The 24881-nt window shown below is 45.1% G+C and overlaps 1 protein-coding gene across 1 annotated transcript; it reads right to left on the bottom strand.

Annotated features, from left to right (window-relative positions):
• Positions 1-11412: 11412 nt before the first annotated feature.
• ASB4 (ankyrin repeat and SOCS box containing 4) lies at positions 11413-22767 on the bottom strand. Its single transcript, XM_005480232.4, has 5 exons — positions 22467-22767; positions 18778-19077; positions 15559-16049; positions 13796-13909; positions 11413-13165 (listed from the first exon to the last, which is right to left on the bottom strand). The coding sequence occupies exons 1-5, from the start codon at positions 22678-22680 to the stop codon at positions 12977-12979; spliced, it is 1308 nt and encodes a 435-aa protein (XP_005480289.1). The 5' UTR covers positions 22681-22767; the 3' UTR covers positions 11413-12976.
• Between the last annotated feature and the right edge of the window lie 2114 nt (positions 22768-24881).

Below are 24881 nucleotides of genomic sequence, written 5' to 3'. Positions count from 1 at the left end.
CCTTTGCATGCAATAATGTCCTTCCCAAAGAAGTATTACAAAACAAGCTTTTCTACCTTTGATGAGAAACACTACTGGACTGGAAAAATAGTTGGGTCTTTTCCCTCCTTATGGCAGCAATGATGACTTTAGAGAATTAGGTAAAACACCTAAGAAATTTTTGCCTATAAGTTCTTTAGCCATTTGGCAAAGAGGAGGTAGAACATGGCAGTTTATGATCCCTCAGCTCAGCTAATTTTTGGGGGTGGGGATGGTGAAGAATAAGGGGCACACTTCTGCATCAACATCTTTGGGTTTGTATTTCCCAAGAACTGACTGACAACACAGTTTTAAATGCCTGTGTCCTGACCCTGTATTACAGGCCCTAAGGTGGCTTTGCACATCTGTGCTGTCGTACACATTTGGACAGAATGACTGACGCAGTACCTGGCTAGATGCTGCTACTCCTCACAGTCAGCAAGGAGAAAGGACATGTTGGTAGCTTGAGTCAGTCCTGCCTCTCTCCACTCACCTCACAGGGAAGAAAGGGCAGAAATACCCATGGGCAGTCTTAATTCTTCCTCGCAATTTCAAGTGTTGGGTGTCAAAGCAAGTAGCTGGAACACAGTCCTGGCTCTTTGAAATATCCTGAGGGCTCTTAATAATGTAAGATTTTTATATGCACAGAAAAATACATATGGGAGGCATGTATGTATATGTATGATCAGGAGCTGCTCCTCATCAGCTCTCCTCAGTATTCCTCCTGCAGCTATGAAAGCAAATCAAAGCAGAGTGCAACAAATTGGCTCATGTAAAATTAGCACAATTTCCCTGTGTCACACTTGCTTTGCAGTTCCTAATAGGAAGAGGAAAGAAAGGAAAGCATCTGATTTCCTGCTGTGTGAGGGGCACAGCCTTGAGGAATGAGTCTCACTGCCTTCTTGGGAGTCATGGCCAATTGAAAATGCAGAACTGTGATGCAGGAAACACAGCAAGAGGTGTGACCACCAATCCCAGTATTTTGAGCTGGTGAACATTCTCCTGGAACGTGACAGAGAGTTTCTAGTTTAGAACAAGTATGCTTTAAGTTACATTAATGTGATACAGCCCTGTCTGCAAGCCCCAAATAAGAAAAATAAATTTAAAAAAAAGACACTTATTTACATTGCTGTTATAGGTTGGGCTTTCTGTACTTTGTCACATCACTGGACTGGGCCTGAAAGCTGAGAACCTTGGCATAGGATTGGGCACACCGAGTACAACACCTTATCATGGCACTGTGTACATGGCTGTGTGTGTGCTGAGGTGTGAGCTGGATATCACAGCTGCCTCTCCTGACCAGTGTCAGTGCACCCAGAGAACTCCTGAAGCTGTTCTGAACCAGACACCTGCTTGTGGTGCCTGAATAGTGGTCCTGTCCCCAGTGGCAGAGCTAACTGACCGTAATGGAGCCCCAGACACAGGGCACCTCCAGGCACCTGTATTTAGATGGCTTCAGCTGTGAGCTGACCTAAAAATAGACACCCAGTCCTATATGAGGCAGGCTGGAGTACCCTTCCTGTCTCTCATCTGTCACTCTGGAAGAGAGAGGTCTTCCACAAGTCCTTTGTCATGCCTGCTAGTCCCATCAAATACCTTGTTTGGGCAATCCTGGCTTTCTGAAGTATCAGTGAATATTTATGTTTAGGTAAATGACTCAAACCCTCTTACTAGTTCTGTGTGGTTGTGGGAAACTGGAAATACAGAGCTCAAAATTACACTGCTACTGTGTCATTGCTGGCCAGGGTGGATATATAATGGAAAATCCCAGACAATGTTTATTCTGCAGCAAATGCCAATGGGATCACTGCAGATGAGCTGGCTGCTGGCACAAACTGTGTCAGCCCGGAGCTGCCTCTTGCAGCTTGTCATCACTGACACTGCTGATCTGTCTGGGTTTGGGACTGGTCCTAGGGCCACATGATCACAGGAGACAGCATGAGCCTCATTACTCTGCCCCCCACAGGGCAGCAGGGCTGCCAGACAGCTCTGAGCCATGCTTCCTGCTCCTGGGACAGCCAAATTCCAATTGCTGAGCAGGCCTTTTACAGAAACTTAGGAGATAACTGTAGCTGATGCTGATTGTTAAATGCCATGAGGCATATGGATAAATCAGATGAACTGATAGCTCTTTTTTGTAGTGTTTATTCCTTAGAGTGGTTTTCTCTTTCTAGCAGCTTTACTGCCCACAACACCCTGGGTTGATTTTTAACAAATTAACTGGAAAACAGGTTTGAATACGTGCCAGAGCTACTTGCTGCCTCCTCCAATCCCTGTGGCGTGGAGCAGAGTTAGTAACAAGCACTGCAAAGACTATTGGTGCCCAGCGTCACTCCCCTGCTCACGAAGGGCATTACAGGTGGAATTCAACCTTCACACAGGGCTGGATCTGATGGTTTGGACCACTCTCAGTGTTACCAGGCTTGTGTCATTGCCTCACAGACCACAGCAAGCTGTTTGCTCAGGCATAAAACTATGTGTTGACACTTGTTTCTGCTTAGTTAGGGCCTGTTATAAAACCTTCTGATCTCAACTTTCCCCTGCTTGTAACCAGCTTCACCTCGGGTTTTACATAAGTACACAATGAAAAAATCTTCATTTTCAAGCTCTGGCCAGGGGCACCTGAAGTTTTCATTATTCATGTTATTAATGGAGATGCCTAAAAATCTGCTGATACAAATTCATTCATGTGCTTCTCCTCCATGGCCTTGCCTCTTGTTCCTGTGTTCTTCCTAATCCTCCTCCTGATGCCTGGCTTTGCATGGTCTGAGCCTATCTTCTGTAGCCAAGGGATGGGAACAGTCCTTTGGAGACATGTCACACTTCCAAAAGCTTTTGATGGTTTTTCAAGGCCACTGAATGGTCAGTTCACTTGAGGAAAAAAATCAAATTGTAACACCTTCTGCATATTGCCAGGCTAAGAAGAACAACATCTTCTTACATAGATGTTGTTTTGAATGGCAACATCTATGTAAGAATAGCTGAAACAATGGCAGAATTATTCACTGGAGTGCCATAAACTGATGCAGACAGACCTTGGAAATTATATTTCAGTACTCAGAACTTCCTGAAAGAGATGTTACCATTCTTCTCCAATGATTGTTCTTGCCTTTTCCTTTGCAACAAAATGATATTCCTCACCTCTGAGAATTGATCTTAAGGCAGAGGATTTGTCTTGACTTTAAATCTGAGCTATAGTAGTCAAACAAAGCAGAGAAGAACTGGGAATCCTCCCAGTTCTTCCCAGGAACAAACATATCCACTGCCTTAGGAAATGAGAGTTTTGGAGGAAAAAGGTCTACTCTTATCACGGGGCTGTTTCTTTTCATAAGAGTAGAAAAAGATTCCAGCAAAGCTGTTGACACTGAAAGTGGAAAACAAATGTTTTTCAGCATTTCTTTAAAGTATATTTACACCGGAAAGTTTGGGAGTTTTAAAAAATGTAAACATTTCTAGGAGAATAACAGTATATTGGTATAAATTACAGTAAGTTTTCACTTATAGAAGTATTTCTTTACTGTACATTAGTAAAAAATAATAGAATAATAGGTTCAGAAGCAGTTATTCAGTTCAATATTCAATTGAACTGAATCAAAAGATCAATTCAATATTGATCTTATATTAGTAGTGTGTGGAATACAGAATATAGATGATGCATCAATGGGTTGTCTATAAGCGTGTCTCAGAACCGCTGACTGAATTTGATTGAATTCTCTGCTCTTTTCTGTGATGTTTCTAACATATGCTAACTGTTTTTCAATTGATAAAAGAGTGCAATATAGTGTGGGATCAACATATTAAACAATATGATAGTAGTAATAATTGACCTTTAGACTTCACATCACATACACTGAAATCTGTGACAAGCTTCCTGCTGACAGCAGTGAATGGTGGACAAAGCCAAAACAGTTTGAGTTGCTGATCTGTAGAAGAGACACACACACACACCCCTAAAGGTCTCTAGAAAACAGCAAGCAAACTAATTTTTAAGTTCCTCAGGGTGCAAGAGCAGACAAGAGGTTGGCCTCACTCTGTTACCTGCCATGAGATCTTCAAGATGCCATTCATTGTGCAGGAGGAATCTAAAATCAAGAGCCACAGCTAGGAGAGGAAGATAAGCATATGACTGACATTTAGACCTTCAAGATATGTTGAACATAAATATGTGTATGCACATTTGGCCAATTTAAGTACACTGAACTGGCTGACAGCTCTGGCTTCAGCTCATCCTCCTTCCTTAATGCAGTACAGCCCTTATACTGGAGAACCCGGAGATCCAAACACCCCTGAGGGAGGGAGGTCAGCTCTCAGCCTCTCTGTTCAAGCCAGGTGAGACCAAAAGCCATGATACACGCTGCAGAATTCTGGGTGCAGAGACACCATTGTGTCTGAGGTGTAAGTGTGTCCCTGTTCCACAAAGTGGGCAGTTTGTCCTTGCATCCCAGGCACCAAGAGCCCCACTGAGATAAAGGAGGTTTTGCCCGTGCCTGGAGAGAGAGGGACAGAACTCTTTAACAGCACATGACAGTGATTAGCCACAGCTTGTGCTCATTTCACACAGCTGAGGCTTTTTTAGAAAAGGATTAAGAGTGTCCAAACCCCAAACAATGTGAGGGCCTGCCTCAATACGCCTGGAAGATTATTCCAGCTGTTTGGAGCCAGGTACCTAAAAAGCAAAGCTTGCCTCCCATAGTTAGTGGAGCTCCAGACACTTGGCCATGAATAGCTTGGTTTAAGCAGAGGGCAGACTGGTAGATAGTGCTGGATAAAAGCATACAAAACAGCACTATAAATAAGAAATGAACAATTATAAACCTTTAAAATACCCTTCAGGAAACCCATGGCTGCTGTCTGCTGTTAGCTGCTGGATCTTTTGTTCCACTTACAGCTTTTCCTCCTTTTATTTTCCTTTTTTTTTCTTATGAGGACAAACCCTGGCTGTATATACACAGCACAGCCTGCTCCAGCCGGGACTGGAGGCAAGGGAAGCAGTGGTGCTGTTCTGGCTGCTGTTCTGCAGCCTCCTGAGCCAGGGGCAGGGAACCCACGGGCACAGCGTGTTCCCGGCTGCCGGCGCTGCGAGCTTCAAAACATGTTTGTGTCGAGTCAGCAAGAGCCGCCCACACTGGTCATGCCCTGCTCTCCCTCACTTTCCGGGCTGCTGGAAGGAGCCGTGTCAAAGTCCAAGCCCACAGTTAAGTCTGTTCCAGGTGTTATCTGCTGTTGGCTCCTGCCTGCCCAGAGTCGCTCACCCAGCGTGTCACCAATGCCCCCTGAAAGTGAGGGGCAGACAGGGCTGCCTCCTCCCGGCCCCCCTCCTGCTCTGTGTCGGAAAGGGCAGCTCTCCCTGTGCTCAATGAGTTCCAGCAACTGGGCAGAACTCTGTGCCATCTGATATCAAACCCTTCCACACTCACAGCACGGCCAGGCAACAGCAGACAGTGTGTCCTGGACAGCTGAAAAAGGAGTTCTTCTCTTTGATCTCCCACACACAGTATGCACCTCCTGCCAAAGGCTGAAAGGGACACCAAGTGCACGGCTCAGGTACATCTCTGAGGCACAGAGGGGCTGTGTGGGGTGCCCTGCAAGAGGGGACCTGGCAGCTGTAGCACAGCATGTCAAGTGCTCAGTGGAGTTTCAATCAGCTGGAAATTAAAGCAGGAGAGAGTTGGGATTTGGAGACCTCCAGCATTCAGCTCTGTGCAGCTGTGTCAGGGTCTCTTGGATGCCTCCATCCAGCCGTGCTAATGCCACCTGTCTGCCTGGGATGGGGCTGTGCATGCATCTGTTTGCCCACTATAAGGTTCCCTGAAGAAAATGCTTGGGTTTGCCTTGACCTTGCAGTCCCTGCAGTGCAAAGCTGCTCTGCACAGAGGGGCTGCAGCCCACACTGGGGCTTGTGAGGCCTTGGTGCCAGGAACAGGCTTCAGGTGTGCCTGAGGGGGCAGAGCACACAGGAGCATTGTGAGTTCCTGTGTTCATAACAACACTGTCAACTTCATGTACCACAAGTCATAGTTCACAGCCCTCAAAATGCAGATTCAAGTTGTTAAGAAAACAATGTTTAATCCTCACATTTAACATTAGATTTCTTATTTTGTTTTTCTCATTTGCTGTTGAACTTCACCTCCAAATGTGCATGGCAACTCTCCCAGGTTTATTGAGACACTCACTATTCACCATGTGAAAATCTACAATATCAGTTCTGATTCTAATGCCAGTTCTCCCCTTTCTCAGTTCTTCCCCCCACACCATTTGGGCAGACTGAGCTCCTCCCTCTCCTCTGCACAGCTCCCTGCCACATCTGCCTGTTTCCATCCACCAGGCTGAACTGACTTGGCCAGGGTAGGGTGCAGCCACTGCTCCAGCAGTGCAAAAAGAAGCTGCCAGAGATAAATGGCTTTGTGAACAGAGGCTTTGCTGATAGATTTCAGACATTTAGAGCATCCTGGTGTCATTAGAAGCCAAGGTCACTGGTTTGTATTTCTTCCCACATCACTGGAGGATGCAAAATTTGATTCATGTAAAACTAGCAGAATAAGGAGTCTCTGACATGTTTCTGACTGTGGAGTAGAAGCCTCCTGCTATGCTGGCAGGTGAAATGTGTGAGCACAGCTCAACTCAGCAAGGCAAAGCCCACAGCCTACCCCACAAAAGCCGTCCAACATTTGGGTTTCATCCACCCACCATAGGCATCAGGGGGATTTGAGAAAAGATTTTGTTCCAGCAGACTGAGGAATGAGTAAGTTGCTGTGGGCAGGAAGTCCAGATGTGGTGGAGGATGGCACAAACCTGCAGAACCACAGGGGTGTAGAGGGGCAGTGCCTCTGCTGCCCTTGCTAGAAAAGGGTGTAGTGAAAGGGTTGCAGAGGGGGTCAGGCCCTATGTCATGTGCTAGAGGCTATATAGCCAGGTAGGGGAGGAGAAAAAATCAGTGAAATCCTGTGGATTTATGGTGAAGGGAAGGACAGGGCTGTGGAAGAAATGGAGCCATGTGGCAAACTGAAGTCAGAATTTCCAGCAGGGTATAGTTCAGAGCTGCTGCTGCCACTCCAAGGTGTGCTCACCATGGATACAGGCTGACAGTGTGCCCTTGAGTTCAGGACAGCCATGCACCTTTCCCCAACAGGGAACTTGGAAACAGCAGGACAGACTCACCTGGGGTAGGATCAGCCATTGGGAGGTAGGTGTAATTCAGTGGCCTCTGTTGCCACTGGGCTTTTTGGGCCAGCTTTACTCTGCATGAATGTTAAAATGCCTATAAAAAATATTACTTTTTGCCATACAGGCTTTGCCCTGACTGCAGTGATGTCCCGTTGCCTGCACTTTCCAGCATGCTGTGTGCTTGCAGCCAGCTCAGGCACTGCCCTTCAGCAATGCCTGGTTTTCACATTGTATGAACCTATGGCCATACATTAATAAGGCACACAGTTCTGTCCCCTCTTTTATAGCATGTTATAAAGTAGACTTTCTGTGAGTATTCTTGCTCTTTTCTTCCTCCACTTTCCTCCTCAGACATTAGCAGTCATTTATCCTTACTTCATACACAACTAGTAATTTTTGTTAAGTTACCAGGAGTAAGTAAAAATCCCTATCCTTGACCAGAGCTGTCTGGATTCAGCCTCCTTCCTTCCCACAAGCAGCCAGCAAGCCCATGGCTATACTGAGGCAGTGCAACTCCCCACTGACAGTTACTATTGACATAAAATAATTCAGTGCTGATTGCAGTACCAGCAGCCTGAGCAGCCACATCAATTGCACAAAGCTTTTACAGCTTTAAAGCTGTTACAAAGCCTAAGCATGGTCGACTCAGGCATTGGGCAGAAGGCTGATACCAGCATCTCCAGTCAGCCCCAGCTTGAAAGAGCAGAACTAGATGTTTTTTCAGTGGTATAAAAATCTTCACATGCCCAATGTTTTCATTTAAAATGCCTTAATTGTAATTTAGCAGCACTCTATGGGGTGCCTCTGCAAAGTGAGGGGCAACACACAGCTGGTACATGTTAAAAAAGAAAAAGTTAACTGTGTATTAAAATCAAACAAATCATTGGAATGCATGATGTCCACTGCCACTCCTACACTTTGTGTCCTATGAAGCTTCAGACGTATTTGGAGAAAGAGTCAGAAACAAATTTCTAAGCAGCCAACAGATTTCATCTGACGGTTGCTGCATACAGCAATCTTTTCTGACCCACTCATCTGCTGTGCCAGAGGTCCCTGCCTCTACAAAGAGAGGCTGTGGTCGATCTTTCCAGTGCTTTAATGTAACTCCTGAGGAGGTTTAGGTGTCAGACACTAGCTAGGCTTTGGCATCTCTGCTAACAGCATGTTCTGCACTATTTAGTAGAAAAGCAAACCCTAGGGATTACAGGGAAATTCTATTGGCATATGTGAAAGTAAATGGAAATATTGCTCTGTCTGACCCATGTGTATCGTGAAGTGTTACAGAAAAAAAACCAGCAGCCCTTCAAGAGCCCTGCAAACCTTCCAGCCCTGCAAACCTGGCGTGCCTCTTTGTCCTCTGAGAGTTTAATAAAGATATATAATAGCATAGACCACCCCAGACTGTTTCAATCTTCCCTTTCATCTCAAAGACTGAACTCTTGTATGTTTAATTTAAAGGTATTTGTCCCATGAGCAAAATCTGCTGCCAGAAGCATTAGTGGTTTTTCAAAGGACGTTCCTTAAATATGAATGAGCTGAGCCCCTGTGATCACCCTAATTGATCCAGCAGTGCTTGCAGCTAGAAGTAAAGCTGCCACCTTTCATGGCAGACCAGACCTTTTCCCCTGCTGCCTAATATTTGTATTCCTGACATTTTACAAAAATAGTCAGTCTTGCTCAGTCTGGGGGATTTCTATAAATTCATGACCACAGCAGTTAACTTGATTCTGTCAAAACTGGTATATAGGCTGTAAGATATTGCTCAATAAAAAGATGAGAAATTTTTCTTTTAAAGATGGTTAGTGGTTTTGAATAGATAAAATGTCATTGATGCCAGAACACTTACAGGCATAATGCCATCAGGACAGGCAGCAATGCTGGAGAGATAAACCATCCAGGTTCTTTTAGACTCCTTGTCCTAGTATCTAAAAGCTGACTAAGTATGAACAGACTTATAAAGATTTTGCAGGGAAATACAGTCCTGAACACTGTTAGACTTCAGTTTCACCTACACACTCTCCACGGATAAATTATTGGAGTTTTGGGTAAAGCTGGACCCAGCAGACATCAGGGGCTAAGTTTAAAATTATTGCAAGAGCACTTTCCAAGGAGGATGCCCATATTTCCATGAACAGCTGCATGGGTCCCCAAATACATGCAGAGTGTTCCTATGGTCATAGAATGGGTAACTTCTTTTGTCCACAGTGCATGTGGCTTAAGAACATCTCTTTATATACAATTTCTCAAAACCGCAAAGACCTGAAACCTAGAATCTAAAAACCTAGAATCTCACTGTTACCCATTGAGAAGTCATTAAGAGAGCTCTTGGGAAAGGGTTGCCGATGGGAATGGGAAAGGATCGTTCATTCTTTGCACCCATTTGTGCTTTAAATATTCTAATAGGCCATGGAATAGAGTGGATATGTTTCAAATATATCTACATCTCTACTAAGAAGCCAAAAGGAAAAAAGCAATTTATTTCACAGAGGACACCAAACAACCCTGAAAACAATTTTCTGTCATTTTAGGCCATGACTGTGCTCAAACTTGTGGTGTAGAGGTCTCTCTTCCAGGTGGAATCATCCAATCTGATGAGGCTTTGAAAATACAAAAGCACAATCAGGAATTATATGATGGTATGAAATTTCAAGACATCTCACAGAATCACAGAATTGCAGAATCACAGAATCTGCTGAGTTGGAAGGGACCCACAAGGATCATTGAGTCTGACTCCTGTCCCTTCATTGGATTCATTTCAAAGAGCCACAACAAGAGCCTGAGGGCATTGTCCAAACACTTCTTGAACTCTGTGAGTCTTGCTGCTGTGGTCACTTCCCTGGGGAGCCTCTTCCAGTGCCCAAACACCCTCTGGGGCAAGAACATTTTTCTAATATCCAGCTTAAATCTCCCTGACACTTCAGGCCATTCCCTTGGGTCCTGTCACTGGTAACCACAGAAAAGAGATCCTTCCTTTGTGCCTCCTTTGTGCATCTCATGAATTTAATAAATGATGATCTTATTGTCAGGTACACCTCACATGATCAGCTCCATCCAGTGTGTGGGAGTAGAGTACAGTAACAGAGGAAAAAAGTGCTAATACTACAAATAGTAAGGTTTGCTTACTCTTGGTCTTTCTAACTTCAACAACAAAAGCAATTAAAGTGCATCATTCAGGTCTTTTTTCTGTGATAGTGATGTTCTCTAGTGTTTTTAACAGCTTTCAAATTCCTATGACTATAACCAGGCTGATCCCACTGTGCTCCCTTGTCAGATACCACAATGGCTATAATCTGGCACCTGCTTGGTACAAAGCTTGGAAGTGAGCCTGGGTGCCCACAGAATAAAAATTAAGTGTGTTCACTGCAGAGGGAGAGGATCAGAGGGAACACTGGTGACAGCCTTTATTTTCTCTCTCAGCAAGAGAGTCCTGGCTACGACAGGTCAGCAAACACTGCTATTGTTCTGCCTTAAACCTCCCTTTGCCAGATGCAGAATTTCAGAAGGAGCCAGTGTGGGGATGTGTTTCCAATAATATCAGCTACCTCCATCTGTCTCTTCTGCACTGCCCAGCTTGCCCCATTGTCAGACTGTTAAGAAAGCAACAAATATTTCTTGACCAGCTGGCAAATCTTCTTCCTCATGCCTGACTTAGACATGCATCGCCTAGAAAAACAGTGGGTTTAGATAACCTATGCTTTTTCATCTTTCCAAATTCAATCTTTTTCTGCAGTGCAGAATCCAGTGGATCCCATTGATCAGGACATGTCTCAAGCTGATTTTTCTATAGAAAACCTGTCTCAGATGCTGATTATTCTCCCCAGTAAGTTACTGTAGTATCTCTGATAGAGACATCTCCGCAGCTGTATGGAAATCTATCATTGGCTTAGTGAATCACAGGGATCTATTTTACAACTTTATTCACATAAGAAAACATTTACTCATGGTCTGTGTTCACTTTGAAATTCCTTATTGGAATGGGAAACTGTTAAATAGCAATCTTCATTGCTGTCTGGTTAAACATAAACAGACCCATGAACTGTATTCTTGTACACAGTGTACAAGCTTTAATTGATGAAAAGGAGAGGAGAGGAGAGGAGAGGAGAGGAGAGGAGAGGAGAGGAGAGGAGAGGAGAGGAGAGGAGAGGAGAGGAGAGGAGAGGAGAGGAGAGGAGAGGAGAGGAGAGGAGAGGAGAGGAGAGGAGAGGAGAGGAGAGGAGAGGAGAGGAGAGGAGAGGAGAGGAGAGGAGAGGAGAGGAGAGGAGAGGAGAGGAGAGGAGAGGAGAGGAGAGGGAAGACATTTGTAACACTAAACAATCTGTGTGTTTCTTCAAATGCTGTTGTTGCCACTGTGTGAGACACAGAGACACTTGAACAGCTTGGCTGCTCTGGTTTGTCTGGGAAGAGCCTAGTGTGCTGTGGGCTGTCTTGCAAAGGGATAACAAAAATTATTGGGACTGACAGCTTCACAGTCAGAGAAGCAATGAGAAGTCAGGAGTTACTGGCTCCCAGTGTGGGCCTGGCTTACCTCTCTTTTCAGAGAGCCCAGAATTGTTCAAATCCAAAAAAAGTGGAACAGCCCAGATGGGTTGCATCAAACTAAAAAAGGGAAGAAAATGAGGGTTTGCCTGTAGGCCAGGTCACACACTTGTGCTTGGTGTGGGATACTTGCTGTGTGAAATGCCACTGCTCTGCATTTCGTCCTCCTGGACTGGAGAAAGTAGCTTGCTCAAGTAAAGGAAACCAGTGCTAGCAGGTCCAAAAGCACAGGAACTGCAAATCAGGGGGCCTGGCAGGTCTGTAACAGCACAGGCAACACATCTTATCTTGGAAACACCTTTTGGTTAATGTGGGATTCCTCTCACCTGCACCCAGCTGCCAAAAATGAGGTGAATAGTACATGCTAGCAGGCTAGGTTCATTTTATAGTCAATGAAGAGAAGAGTGTTATGCTTCCCCGATCACATCCAACATAATTCTGAGAGATATTAGGGATGGGTACAAGTACAGCTATGCAGGCTTTGGGGGAAAGCTTTTTTTATCTGCCTTTCTTAACACCAGGATATTAATTTATCATTGGTCACAGTGAGAGCAGAAACAGAGACAGTATTTGCTCAAAGCTACCGAGTATCAACATACAAAAATTTCAGGGCTGCCTGTTTCTACTTGTTTACATACTGTGGTTGATAAAGGAAAAAAAATTCTTGCAATTAAAAAAGGATCATTATGACAAAGATTTATAAGAATCAGACAGGTAGTGAAGAGTGAGCTAACACTGAATTGAGAGTCAGTGCACAGGAAAACACAGAAACTACTGAAGGCCTGTCTGTGGTCACAAACCAAAGCTGTTTGCCTATTTCATTCTGGGAAGGCATTTCTGTGACTTATTTTTTGAAGGTATCCTTTCTTTTACTCCCAAAATGACAGCTGCAGAAAGCCATAGTGAAACAATACCAAAGATTGCTCAGATTTAATCTAATGCTATCTAGCAGGCAGTGGTAGAAGCACTGCAGGAAGCAGCAGCATTGTTTAAGCTAGGCTGAACAGAGCAGTGTGTGTCCTGGGTGAGTTTGCAGCAGGGGCTTTTCCAGCTCTGCCTCCCCAGTGCAAACTGCAGCCGTGGTTTCCCAATGCAGGGAAAGAGAGCAGCTCCAGGAGAGCCAGTGAATGCCAGCCCAGCCTGGCCAGCCAATGGACACACACACTCAGGGCTGTGTCGGGATTGTGCCTGGAGCTCTGGCACCTACAGAGGCTCCTGGATCCGGGAAGGGAGATGCCGGTGCCTGCCCCGTGGTGCCTCAGTAGATGATTCCCTCTGGTTCCAGCAGCAAGTACTTCTTCATGGACACGGGAATGGAGAGCAAGGGCACTTGTCGATGGCACCTTTCCGACAGTATTGCCCGAATAGCACACCTGCACAGGTGCATCAGGGACCGTGGGGAATTGCTGCACACAGCGAACAAAGAGTCATAGAAATCCTGGTGCCGCTGTAAAATAAACCAAAAGTCTGTTTTAGGGCAACCAGAATATTTGGAGCGAGGATTTTTGAATTAAAGGGACAGCTATGTCAAAGCATGTCATTTGTCCCACAGTTTTGCCTTCTGACCACGTATTTTCCTCTTTAATTTCTTACTTTTCATTTAAATTCTCCCTTGCATTTGCAGCTAACTCATCCTGTTCACAGAAATCTGACCAATGCAACAAAACCTAGAGTTACATAGTCATACCCATGTAATTTGGCCCTTTAAAAATATTTGCTGAATTAAAAGAAATATAAATATACATATTGAAAAATCTGGAAAAACACCAATCACAGCCAGAATCTTTTCACTAGCTGAGTACAGGGACAGCTGAGCTCCTGCTGTACCATTGACAGGGGGTGCTCCAAAGGATGACATTGCAATTAAAATATCAAAAATCAAAAATATGTATTTTTTCAGTGAGTGATATGCTTTTGTCAAATGAGAGATCGTAAGTGGGGAAGTCCCCATCCTCTGAGATGTTATTCTCTTTCAAAATTGAATAACAATAATAATTACCTCTTTCTAATGGTTTGGTGTGGGTTATGCAAATAATAAGCCTGGATTTTACTCAGCTATAACCCTTGGAGAGCTTACCTCCAAGACATCCTCAGGTATGGCTGCTTTCCACTTATATGTCGATTTGATGTGTTCATAGGAGTTGACAACGACCTCCACAGCCCTAGGGTGGGAGTGGCAGGCTTGCAGCACCTGCAGGCAGGATGAGGAGAACATGAGCAGCCCCAGGAAGGCAGGGCTGGCCGGGGTGCCCAGCCCTGCACAGCAGCAAACGGGGACAGACACAGCCTGGCAATTGTGACAGGGTCAGGCTGGGCATGCAAAGGACACGAGGCCTCTCCACACCCCTCTGGTAAGCACAGCAAGAAGCCCCAGGCTCATCCCCAGTTTAAGACCGTACAGAAATGCTGGCTTAGATCTCCACAGATGTCTAGATGGGGTGGGCTTTATCACCCAAATCTAGAGTTAGCTTGTCCATAGCTGGGTTGACTCAACACCAGGCAAAGCCATGCACAAAAATTCTTGCTTCAGCACATGCAGCTCAGGAACAGAAAAAATTCCATTATATGAATAAAAAATGCATTATTAGAGAAAAATTTAAAATATGACCATAAGAAGAGACAGTTCAGAAGTAAGGCTTTCAAGCCACACAAGGAAGGACCCTGACACAACTGTTCTGCCCAGTAATTTTAGTTCAACAGGAAAAATATCCAGTCTATTGTCACTCGTATGCAGAGAATAACACTGCATTAACCCAATTTTGTCTCATGCACTCTCCAGGTTTCACAAAAATACCCTGCAGAACATCGCTCTGGGGTAAATATCCTACATTTATACAGATGGGCAAATGATGGTTTGGAAGAGAGACCCCCTTCATGCAATAAGATGGAGGAAGAAGAGACTTCAGACCCTGCTCTCAAATACCCTCTAGGAGAATAAGCATTGTCCTGCTACACACAGGGCCTGGTCATGCTGGACTCAAGAGGGCAGAATCAAAATTTTGGCATTTTATTCAAAGGCTTCTGGTTGTTTGGCTTGTTAAAACTTTACATATACAGTCAGGGAACTGAAAACTGTTGCTTAGGGTATTGGATGAGAGAGAATAAGTCCTGACTTCAGCAAGCTTACTTAGTTATCTGATATAACAACACTCTTAGGTACTTTTGTCAGTGTCTTGGGCTTTGCAGGTGTTTAAAAACTTTTCAGGATCTCTCCTGCAATACTTTTTTCTCTTTTTTTGGTCATCAGCTATGAGCCCAGGCCCTTCTCCTTAATTCTCACATTTCCTGGGAATAATCCAAAGCTTTATTAAGATGCATTTCATCTTTAATAGATTTGAATAGCTTTTTAGATGTCAGATGTGGCAAACTGAATCAAATTGTCTCATCTCTAATCTTTGGTGGAGACCATGAAATGCACATTTCATAGAACTCAGTTAAACCTGTATGAAGCCAGGTCTGACAAAGGGATGTGGCTTCTCTGAAATGAGAAAGTGAATCTGAAAGCCAGGTTTGACAAAGGGATGTGGCTTCTCTGAAATGAGAAAATGAATCTGCTCTGAAAAATTAGGCTTCAACCAGCATTTAGATTTTGGTATTTCAGGTTGGTTAAGAGCAAAAATTAGATCTGTGTCTGGTTTCTGGTGCAAGCAACTGTAATTTCTCTTCAGTTAAATGGTTACATGATACCACTCTTACAGTAGGGCATCTCACAATATTCTGGGCATTCTGGGCTCAGACTGACAGGACTCCAGCAAATCCAGATAGTCTGGATCTCTCATCCCATTCCTGCTCAAGACACCACCCCTCTCCAAGCCCCTGCTGCACGAAGACATGCTTAACCTTGTGGAATTGCAGAGGGTATATCCTAGCTGCCCCATGGTTCAGCAGCAGCTGGTAGCAGATGTCTGGCTGAGCAGCTGGCCGCACAGACGTCACTTTTATGATATACTGTAGGGGTGCACAGCCATTGACATCCATGATGTTTGCTTCTGCTCCTGCCTCCAGCAGCATGTGCACCAGGACGTGATCGCAGTTCCAGGCAGCTTTGTGGAGCGGGGATTTGAAATCCTCATCACGAGCATTCACTTCAGCTTTGTAGTCTAGGAGCATGCGGCAGATGAGGTGGTGGTCCTGGCTGTATATCTGATCCTTGTAGTGAAGGGCCCAGTAGGCTGCACAGGCCAGGGGAGTCTCCATGTAGGCATTGAGAGCATCCACCTGTGCTCCCTGCTCCACGTAAAAGGCCACGAGCTCTGGGACACCCAAACGCGCAGCGACGTGCAGAGGAGTCTCCTCGTCCTTGTTGTTTGTTCTTATGTTCACATTTGCCCCTGCCAAAGAAAGATGATGGGGGAAGATGAAGGCAATGAAATGTCGGATCTCAAGATCTCAGTCCTGAGATGCTGAGCCTCCGAGACCCTGGGGGGGGGGCTCGGGACTCCTGGAATGTTGCCAGAAGTGTCTGGTAGCTGGACTTTAACCCCACACAGGAGACGACAAGGATGAGGGCTTCACCGGGTGAATGGTGAAGGGATTAGTTAATTAGAGAGTGAGACACAAGGTTTAGGATTTATGTACAGGGGGGTTTAGAGGAGTAAGATGGAGGAATTGGGGTGTGTCCTGTCCTCCTCCTTCTTCCTCCTCTCCTCCATCTTCTTTGGCCACGGTGGCACCTTTCTATTGGTTATTACTAAGAGTACACCAAGTTATGAGAATAGATGGTATTGGGGAAAAATGATAAATATTGTATACGTAACTAGGGGTATAAAGATACGTGGCGGTCCGTGGGACGGCTCAGTGTGCCCATGGCTGACTGCTGAGCGGATCTTTGTTAGGCTGAAAGAACATCTTTTAGATAAACAATTAATAAACATAAAACCAGAAAGAAGAACCGAAGCCTCTTCTCGTCCTTCGATACGCGGGCTGCTCAAGGCCACCCCCGGGCCTTTCAGGCCCCTCAAACAGCCGAGATAAACCAGACAATGAAACACTTGTTTGGTCTTCTCTCTGTATGGGCCCTTCTTCCCAAGGAAAAGCTCAGGGTGGGCTGCTGGTATGAAAGACACATGTGTAAATGCAAATAGCATTGATCCTGCATTGATTCAGTCTCCAGGGAAACTCTTAGAAACTTAAGGTTCTTGGATCCAGCTTCTATGCCGGCCCCAAGGAAGACCTTATCTAAACATTCTATTTCAGAGCAAGCCCAAATTTCTGCATTAAATGCTTTTTCCTATAAATTGAGACCTGATGGAGGAAGGAGATCATTACTTCTACTCCGAGCTGCTCTGCTCTGTACCCTGAAAACACTCCCTGCAGCACTTCGTTAACGCCACCCTGGATGAAAGGACATTTTAGGACAGATCCGTGGATGATATTACAGAGCCCGTTGCAGGGTCCCCGGCGGGGCCGGATCCCGTTCCCGAAGCGCTGCGGAGCGGGACCAGCGCGCTGTCTCGGCTGGAGCAACAGCACCATCTGCCGAGCTGCGAGCCGGGAGCGCGGCAGGGCAGGGGCAGACGCCGCCTCTGGGCTGGAAACCCCCGTGCTAATGCTGCTAAGCCGTGCTCAGTGTCGGTCGTGTCCGGTGTCCCCGAGGCGGCATCGGCAACCCGAGTCTGGAGGTGGTGACCAAACGTGGGATCAGCGCTGCTTGCTGATCCCCCTGGCCCCAGCCAGAGGGGATGAACTGCAATGGCCTGGATGGGTCCCAAGGGACTTCACTGAGTGAGATGGCAGGGGAAAGATGCACCTTGGAAACTTTGGGGCAGGGATATTAACTGGCACCCTGGCCTCAGCTCTTGGGGGTGCTGCTCTGTGAATGTGCACCTCTGACAGGGTTTGCTCCAGACCTATCCCACTCTATTTGGAGTGTCAGCATTCAGCTCACATAGAAATCAGAGCTTAAAGAGTGCTTTGGGAGGAAGGGTGGCTTTTAAAGTACTATTATGCTGTTGATGGGTGGGTGGAGAAAGCCTGCAGAATACATCCTTTCACTTGCATTCATCCTCTGCTGCGTTTCATAAGAGTACATTTGACTTTTGAGCTTTTCTATGTAAGCAAATTCAACTCCTGCTGTCAGGACTGTTTGCTTTGGGCAGGATACAACTGGCAGCATTTATTTTCCTTTCTACCAAACAAAATAATATGTATCTTTCCAGAAGAAGAAAAGCAATGTTGTTATTCATTTATGACTGCAGATTGCCTTGCCCACAAAGCATGGACTTTGCACTTGGGCTCTGCATCTCAGGAAAAGCTTTCAATAACAACACATGTAACAAAACCAACCCAAAATCATTTGTATTGCCATGGCACAGTGTGATAAACAGGGGAGTCTCTCTGTAACTAAGGACTTGAACTCTATTTCTTTTACTCTGTCCTTTGTCACTGCCCTTCTGTTCAGGAAATAGTGTGTGATAAATATATTTATGGAAGAATTACATCTATTCATAGCCTCATTTGTTGCAGATGACCAGAAGCATAATGCACCTTACTATGGGAAAACAAAAATCTTATATAATACCCTTTTCCCCCTCCAGGCATGAGTTTGGCTGCATTCATGACAAATAAAGATGGTACAAAAAACTGCATCCAGTTTTTCAAGGCCAGATCTCAAAAACCAAGTGGTTTGAAAAATTTTACTCAGGTCCAGGAAATTTGAAAAAGAAAGGAAATGAGGGCTGTCCTTTCATATGAAAGTAGCTCAAAAGTAAACCTAGGTGAAAAAGATGGAAAAATCCCCCAAGAGATACAGAAACTCCCTGTTTCAGAGGAGCTCTGCTGCTGATGGACTGATTGGGCAGTGAACTGGAGACACTGAAATGGGAAGCAATCTTGAAGTAAGGACCAGTGGCCAGGGAAAGGGAAAGATGGGTGAGGTGAGGAAACAGAATAGGAGAAACTTGCTCTGATCAAAGAGGTGAGAACAAGGAGCCTGAGATGAAGACATGAGACACCTGTGGATAGAAGGGATAAATACACATCTACTTTGAGGAATTGCCTCCTAAGAGAAAGCCCAGCCCATGCCCATGCCAGGAGAGGCACTCCAGAGCTTTCCCTTACCTCTGCAGAGCAGCTGCTGGGCACAGGGCATGGAGGTGCGTGTGGTGCAGAAGTGCAAGGGCGCCTGGCCACTCATTGAGAAGCAGTTCAGCTTGGCCCCGTGGTTGCAGAGGATCTTGAGACACTCAACATTTGCCATCTCACAGGCGATGTGGATGGCAGCTTTCCCATTGGGCCGGCAGTTGATTGTAGCTTTGTGGTTGAGGAGGACCAGGACACTCTCCAGGTGGCCATACATGACAGCTATGTGAAGCCCAGTTGCCCAGGAGATTTTTAATTTGTAGCTGGGAAGCCAGTACCCTGTACAAAGTGAGAATGTATTACCAGCCTTGGCAAAGACTTTTCTTAGGACTATCCACCTATTGAGAACAATTGAAGGGGAAGAAATGGTTGGAGTTTAAATGTAATTTACTGTAATTTCACCAGCATAGTACACACAAAGTTCTCTCAAGCGTAACTTCATTTTCATTAAGCACTGTTACTGTGTGTACTGAATAGCCTGCCTTTTGGAGAGATAATTCCTGTGTAGATGAACTCTGAAAGAAGCTATTAGACTTTTTTGTGACTGGTATAGGTTAAACAAATCAATTTTAAAAAAATGCTTAGAGGGTTTGAATTGCCAACAGCTAAAAAACATGGGGGAAGTGGGATCTCCAGCCTGCCAATAGCTGAACAAAGGTGGCATTGGAATGACGGCATTTATTTAGGACAGTGCCTGAGCAGACAGCTCATCCTACTGTTTTGGTGTGGGAGATGGCAGGATCTTGCATGTCAGCATCTGGATTCAGACCTCCAGGGATGCATTGCACATAGATGGCCCCTGGCAATACACCCCAACTACTGCCCTGAGGAGCACAGAGAGAGGAGATTGGATGCTGATATAAATTAGGCTGAAGAGCCAAATAGAAGCAGTGACACTTCAGCATGAAATTTGGCTGCAAAATATTTGTATTTTTTCTCAGAAAATTTTACAGTGTTTTTTTTTAATTTTTTTTTTATTTACAAACAGATGTAAGGCCAAACAACACAAGAATACTTGTACCCAAATTAGCACTATGTGCTTAATGAGGGCACAGATACAGTCCCAGAAGTGATTACTATAGTCACTTGTTTAAGAAAAGTAAAGCATCATAATAATGTGCAGAAGGGCAAGAGAAGTCTAATTTATATATATATATATATATATAATGCCTTCATCTTAGCTAGAATGTGACTAAAAAATTCTCTGGGTTTGATTTATGTATTTCTCCTTGGACAATTGCCTGGCTGAAATATGTTATCATGTAAAAAAATACAGAAAAATATGAGAGATGTAAAGTGAGTTCAAATTAATTCAAATATTCTATTTTAGTCTCTGGTTTTATGCAATTTCTCAACACTAATGTCATATACATACAGTTTTTACAGTATTCATGAGGTACAAGCAGGAAGGAAACAAATTGCTGGTGGCAAGGAGAAATGGATTAAAGTTTTTCTTCCCTCCTAGATAAATTACAAGTATATTTTCAGAGAGGGGCAAAAACTGCAGACCATGTCAGGTACTCCCAAATTGTTGGGACTGCCAAGCCCAGTCCTGAAGAAGCCCACACTGTGAAAGGCAAGAGCAGCATCCCTGAGGCCCCGGGTGCCTGGGCAGGGTGACAGCCTCCTCTGGGGACACTGACCCTGCTGACTGTGCAGGTCACACTGCCATCCTCCTCTTCACACCCCCTCAAGCCAGGCACAGGGAAGGTGGTATAGGTTAAACCCAAAAGTATCCCAAAGTCTCTGCATATAGCAGAGCAAGATTCTTAAATCCCCTCCCTGCCCAGCTGCATGTGCAGTGTTCCCCCTTGCTGCTGGTGACCTGTGATACACTTCAGGCTTATCCCACAGAGAGCTGGGCCTTCCATTTATGGCCAGATACAGGCCATAAATTGTACATTAACACCAGGAAAGTGATACTTAGAAGCCAAGTTATCACATTTAATAGCCGCAATTTTCCTGCCTGAGTACACAATGTATTTCTGTGCTGCTTGCAAGTGAGTTGTGCTCAGACATCCCCAGGGAGCCTCTCCCATGTCCTCTGCCCAAACCTGCTGAGATCTCTGAGCTCAGAGGGACAGGGACGGACACTGGGCAGGAAGCAGATGTGGCCCCCATGGGAGACCTCATTCAGATTCCCTGTTTCTGTGGCTAGTAACATGAAGAAGCCATGCTGCAAGCAAGATCAGCATCTTTGAAAGCTCTCAGCCTCTTTGGAAGAGAGGAAGAAAAGTCACTCTGTCACCCATGACATCTCTTTTCCACTTCATCACTGAGGGCTATGGCAAAGATCAGACTGCCAGAATGGTGGGGTGGTGAATTTTTCTCCCCTCTTCATCCTTGAGGAAATCCCCCTTGCATATCAGTTATCTATCATTCAGAACCAAAGTAAAATTTACCTAAGGGTTTTGATAGAAGTTCTTCCTGCCTTTCAGGCAAAGTGAATACAATACTGTGATTTAGGCCATAAGGGTGCATTTTCCTCTCTCTCTACTTTTTGGAAAACAAAGAGGATTCTTCAAAAGAGACCAGTTACTGATTGCAGTAAAATGATCTGTGATTAAAAATCTGTTCATTAATCCTGTAGTCTCAAACCACAACCAGATTGCATTTTAGTCTACTGAGGACAGACTAAGATCTATTTTAAGATAAATTCAGCACACTGTGGCTTAGTTCATACACTGTTCCTAAGGGAAGTACATAATGACTGTACCATCTTTGCCCTTAAGAAATCAAAAGAGCAGGAAAAAAATCATTAAATAATGGGTAAACACAGAAAAAGAGAAGAGATGAGATAGTTCCTTCTTTTTGCCACAGAAGAGAAAGTGCATTTGCTGTTCTGCTGCTGCTACTGGAGCTGTTTATCTCCACATATGATTAACTTCTGGCAGAGACTGACCATTACTGCTTTCTAAATACACAAGAAGAGTCTGTTAGCAAGTAGGTCATGAAGAATGTTGATTTTAGCAAAGAGCAAACATTAGTGTTGAGAAATTGCATAAAACCATGGTTTATTGCTTTAAGTTGTAAGGTTTTGGAAGCTCTTTCAGTGTCTGGCTGGGAAATGGTTTGGGTTTTCTACACTGCAGAACAGATGTTGTGTTGATTGTTCTAGTTGTTTATTCTAGATTATTTTTTCTGTTTTGATAAACTACCACATCCTCACTTTCTGTCATTTGGAAAAATAAACCTTCTCCCATCCAGCAACATCCAAGATCCACAGGATTTCCTTAGTTGCCTTCAGCTAGGGAGAATCCACTTTACTTCCATTGAAAATGGAAGACGGGGATATTTTATGTTTCTAAAAAATCTGTACATGTGAATGGGTTCATGCAAGAAATGCACACACCCCATTCATACACCTGCATGTGTCCATTCAGGGCTTTGCACCTGAGTTCTCAGAGAGGAAATGGCAAAGGGCTCCTGTTTCTGCAGTCTCCTGCAGCTGCAGCAGGGAGGTCAGCCTGGCTCTGGGCTGCCCCTCTCCGAGCCCACAGAGCTGAGGAGCTCCCCTGCTGCAGTGGCCCTGACCATGTGAGCCTGCCGAGACGGTCCTGCCTGTGGATCCGCTTGTGCTGCAGCTTCAGAAGGGATAAAAGGCCAGAGATCCTTGAAAATCACTCAAACCCCTCTGCTTCCTGTCTGGGGAATGCTGCCACATTTACCTTGTTTGTAGGATGCCAGAATCAGGTTTTCATCTTCCACTTCAAACACTGTGTCCACGTCTATTTTCTTTTGGCTCAAGAGCTCTTCCAGTGTTTCAGAGTCATTGGACTTCAGGGCTTCAAGAAAAGCTTTTTTCACCAACTTTTCAGCTGCAGCTCGAGTCATTTTCACCTTTGTGCTCTCTCCCTCTTTGTGTGTCTCCTCCAAATCCATTTCCAAACAGGTCTGTTTGTGCTGTGAACAGGGGCACACTGAGGTGCCTAGAGCACAGTTTCATGCTGAAGTTTCTGAAGACCAGAAGGTAATTTTATCACTCAGTCATGCTGATCTGCCTGTTCTATTTATATGAGGAGCATTTCGGGCGTTGAAATGCCGCTCTTGGATATCACCACGCTCTTTTGATGAAAGTGAGGACAGACACACCAGCAATCAAAACAAATTAAGAGTTACCTCCATGGGCTGCATACACATTAAGCTTTATTAACCACTGATTACCTTCTGGTGCTGCCCATACACTTATATTAAAAGAACTAGTCCAGGGTGTTGTTCCTCAGCTGGAGAAGCACCCACACTTCCTTTCAGACTGGCCATGGCTGATTTATTGGCTGCAATGGGAAGAGATGCTCTGCCCACAGATGACTTTTAACTAGTGCAGTTCAGGAAAAAAACAACTCTAAAAAATCTCCAGGGCACTCTTCATGTGGGAGGCAACCCACTCTTCTCCAGGACAGCATTCTGCTTGCTGGTGCTGAGCTCAGGGGCAACAAGCAGGGCTCCTTGGAAGGAGAAATGCTGGGGCAAGGGGGCTGCTGGGCTGTACAGCCACATTGTGGGGTGGGGGATCTCACACACTGCAGGGGGTTTGTGTGAGAATTAATCACAGGAGGCTGCAAGCACAGGAGGCTGCTTGGGTCCATAGGCTCTCCTCCTTCCCCTGCTCACCCTTCATCTAAATTCAGAATTTCTCTCTCATAAGCCCATCACCCTCTAAACACTGCCCCCTCCCTGCTTTTTCCTGCAGTCTTTGGCAGCCCCATCCCCGTGCTGACAGCTGTTGGAGGATGAGGGCCCACATGTAGCTAGATGTGCTGCTGCCATGCATCACTTAGAAGTGGCTCACACCTGCACCCACTGGGGCTGCTGGATGAGACCACAGCTAGAAGGACATTGCTTACCTTGATTTAAATTGCCCAGCAAAGCAGACACCACCACTATAACTGCCATTATAAAGAAATCTTCATGTTTCTCCTTCCTGCGAGTTCGGCTGCCAAGTGGGCTGATGGAGAGACGTGAGCCAGGTGACAGGGGAGGTCAGAGCAGCCTCTCTGCTTGAAGGGTTTCCAGAGATTCCTCAGGCAGCCCCATCAGCACCTGCAGGACCCCTGTCCCTGGAACTGCTCACCAACTCTCTCCTACAGCCTGTGCTCAGCAAAGGTGGTACCAGACAGCAGCTCATATTTGTGAGCTCCTTCTACCTATGCACTTCTGAATGAAAAATACTTTACAAAAACCAATTTCCCAAGGTAATGTACATTGTAATAGACACAAGGGGAAGGAAAATGGCTTCCTCTGGTGCTAGAGGTCCCAGGCAGCTCATTTGTGTCTTTTGAGGCTTAAGAGCAGAGTCAGTACTGGGCTCTTCATACCTTCACATTCCCTCCTACAGAACCACCTCCTGCCTACTTTGTTACTGTCAGCAGTGGATGACTTCAGGCTTTAAAAAAGTGTTGATGCTTCCCTGGTATGAGGAGAGGAACAGGATGTGAACCCCAGATCTTACAGGCTTCTTGTTACCTGCAACTTTATTTTTAAATCACTATATTCCTGGAACATTGTGGATGCACAAAGCACTGCTATGTGGCTGCAATCAATTGTCCCCCTCAGCTACACTTTTGATTTGGAGTTGATTAGCTTTTTATCTCTCATCTTTCATAAATGGTGTTATATGACAGGAGGATGTTCAGTCTGGCTGAAAGATTTGTGCTGGGACATCTCTGTGCCTCTCTGCTGCTCAAAGGTTGACACGCTCAAGCATGTTGCTGTAACAGATTTCTGCACATCTGCTGATCCATCGTGCTTGCTCTTGGTTGACAAGCCAGATGAAGTAATTTGTGCTGGCCTGGCCCACAGTGAAAGAGAAAGCTGATTAAAATTACCTTACATTTGTCATGGCCCGAGAGAATGTGAGGAGGGACAGCACCTCATACCAGATTACAACTTGCTCACCTTCATCAATTTGTGTGGACCTGCCCTCTCACAGAAATTTTTCTTATCATTATGTTTAAAAGAGAGAAAGAAAGCAATTATAGATATGTATATTGCCTATATAGATACCTACATGACCTTAGTAGTTAGTGTTTTCCTGTAAGCAGTGTTTGGGTCTAATCTTGAAAAAAATCTACTGCTATGTATGG

Source organism: Zonotrichia albicollis, chromosome 1, assembly GCF_047830755.1.
Source record: "Zonotrichia albicollis isolate bZonAlb1 chromosome 1, bZonAlb1.hap1, whole genome shotgun sequence".
Taxonomy (NCBI): domain Eukaryota; kingdom Metazoa; phylum Chordata; class Aves; order Passeriformes; family Passerellidae; genus Zonotrichia; species Zonotrichia albicollis.
Note: the sequence above shows the minus strand (reverse complement) of the source record. Positions and strands in the feature narration are given on the sequence as shown.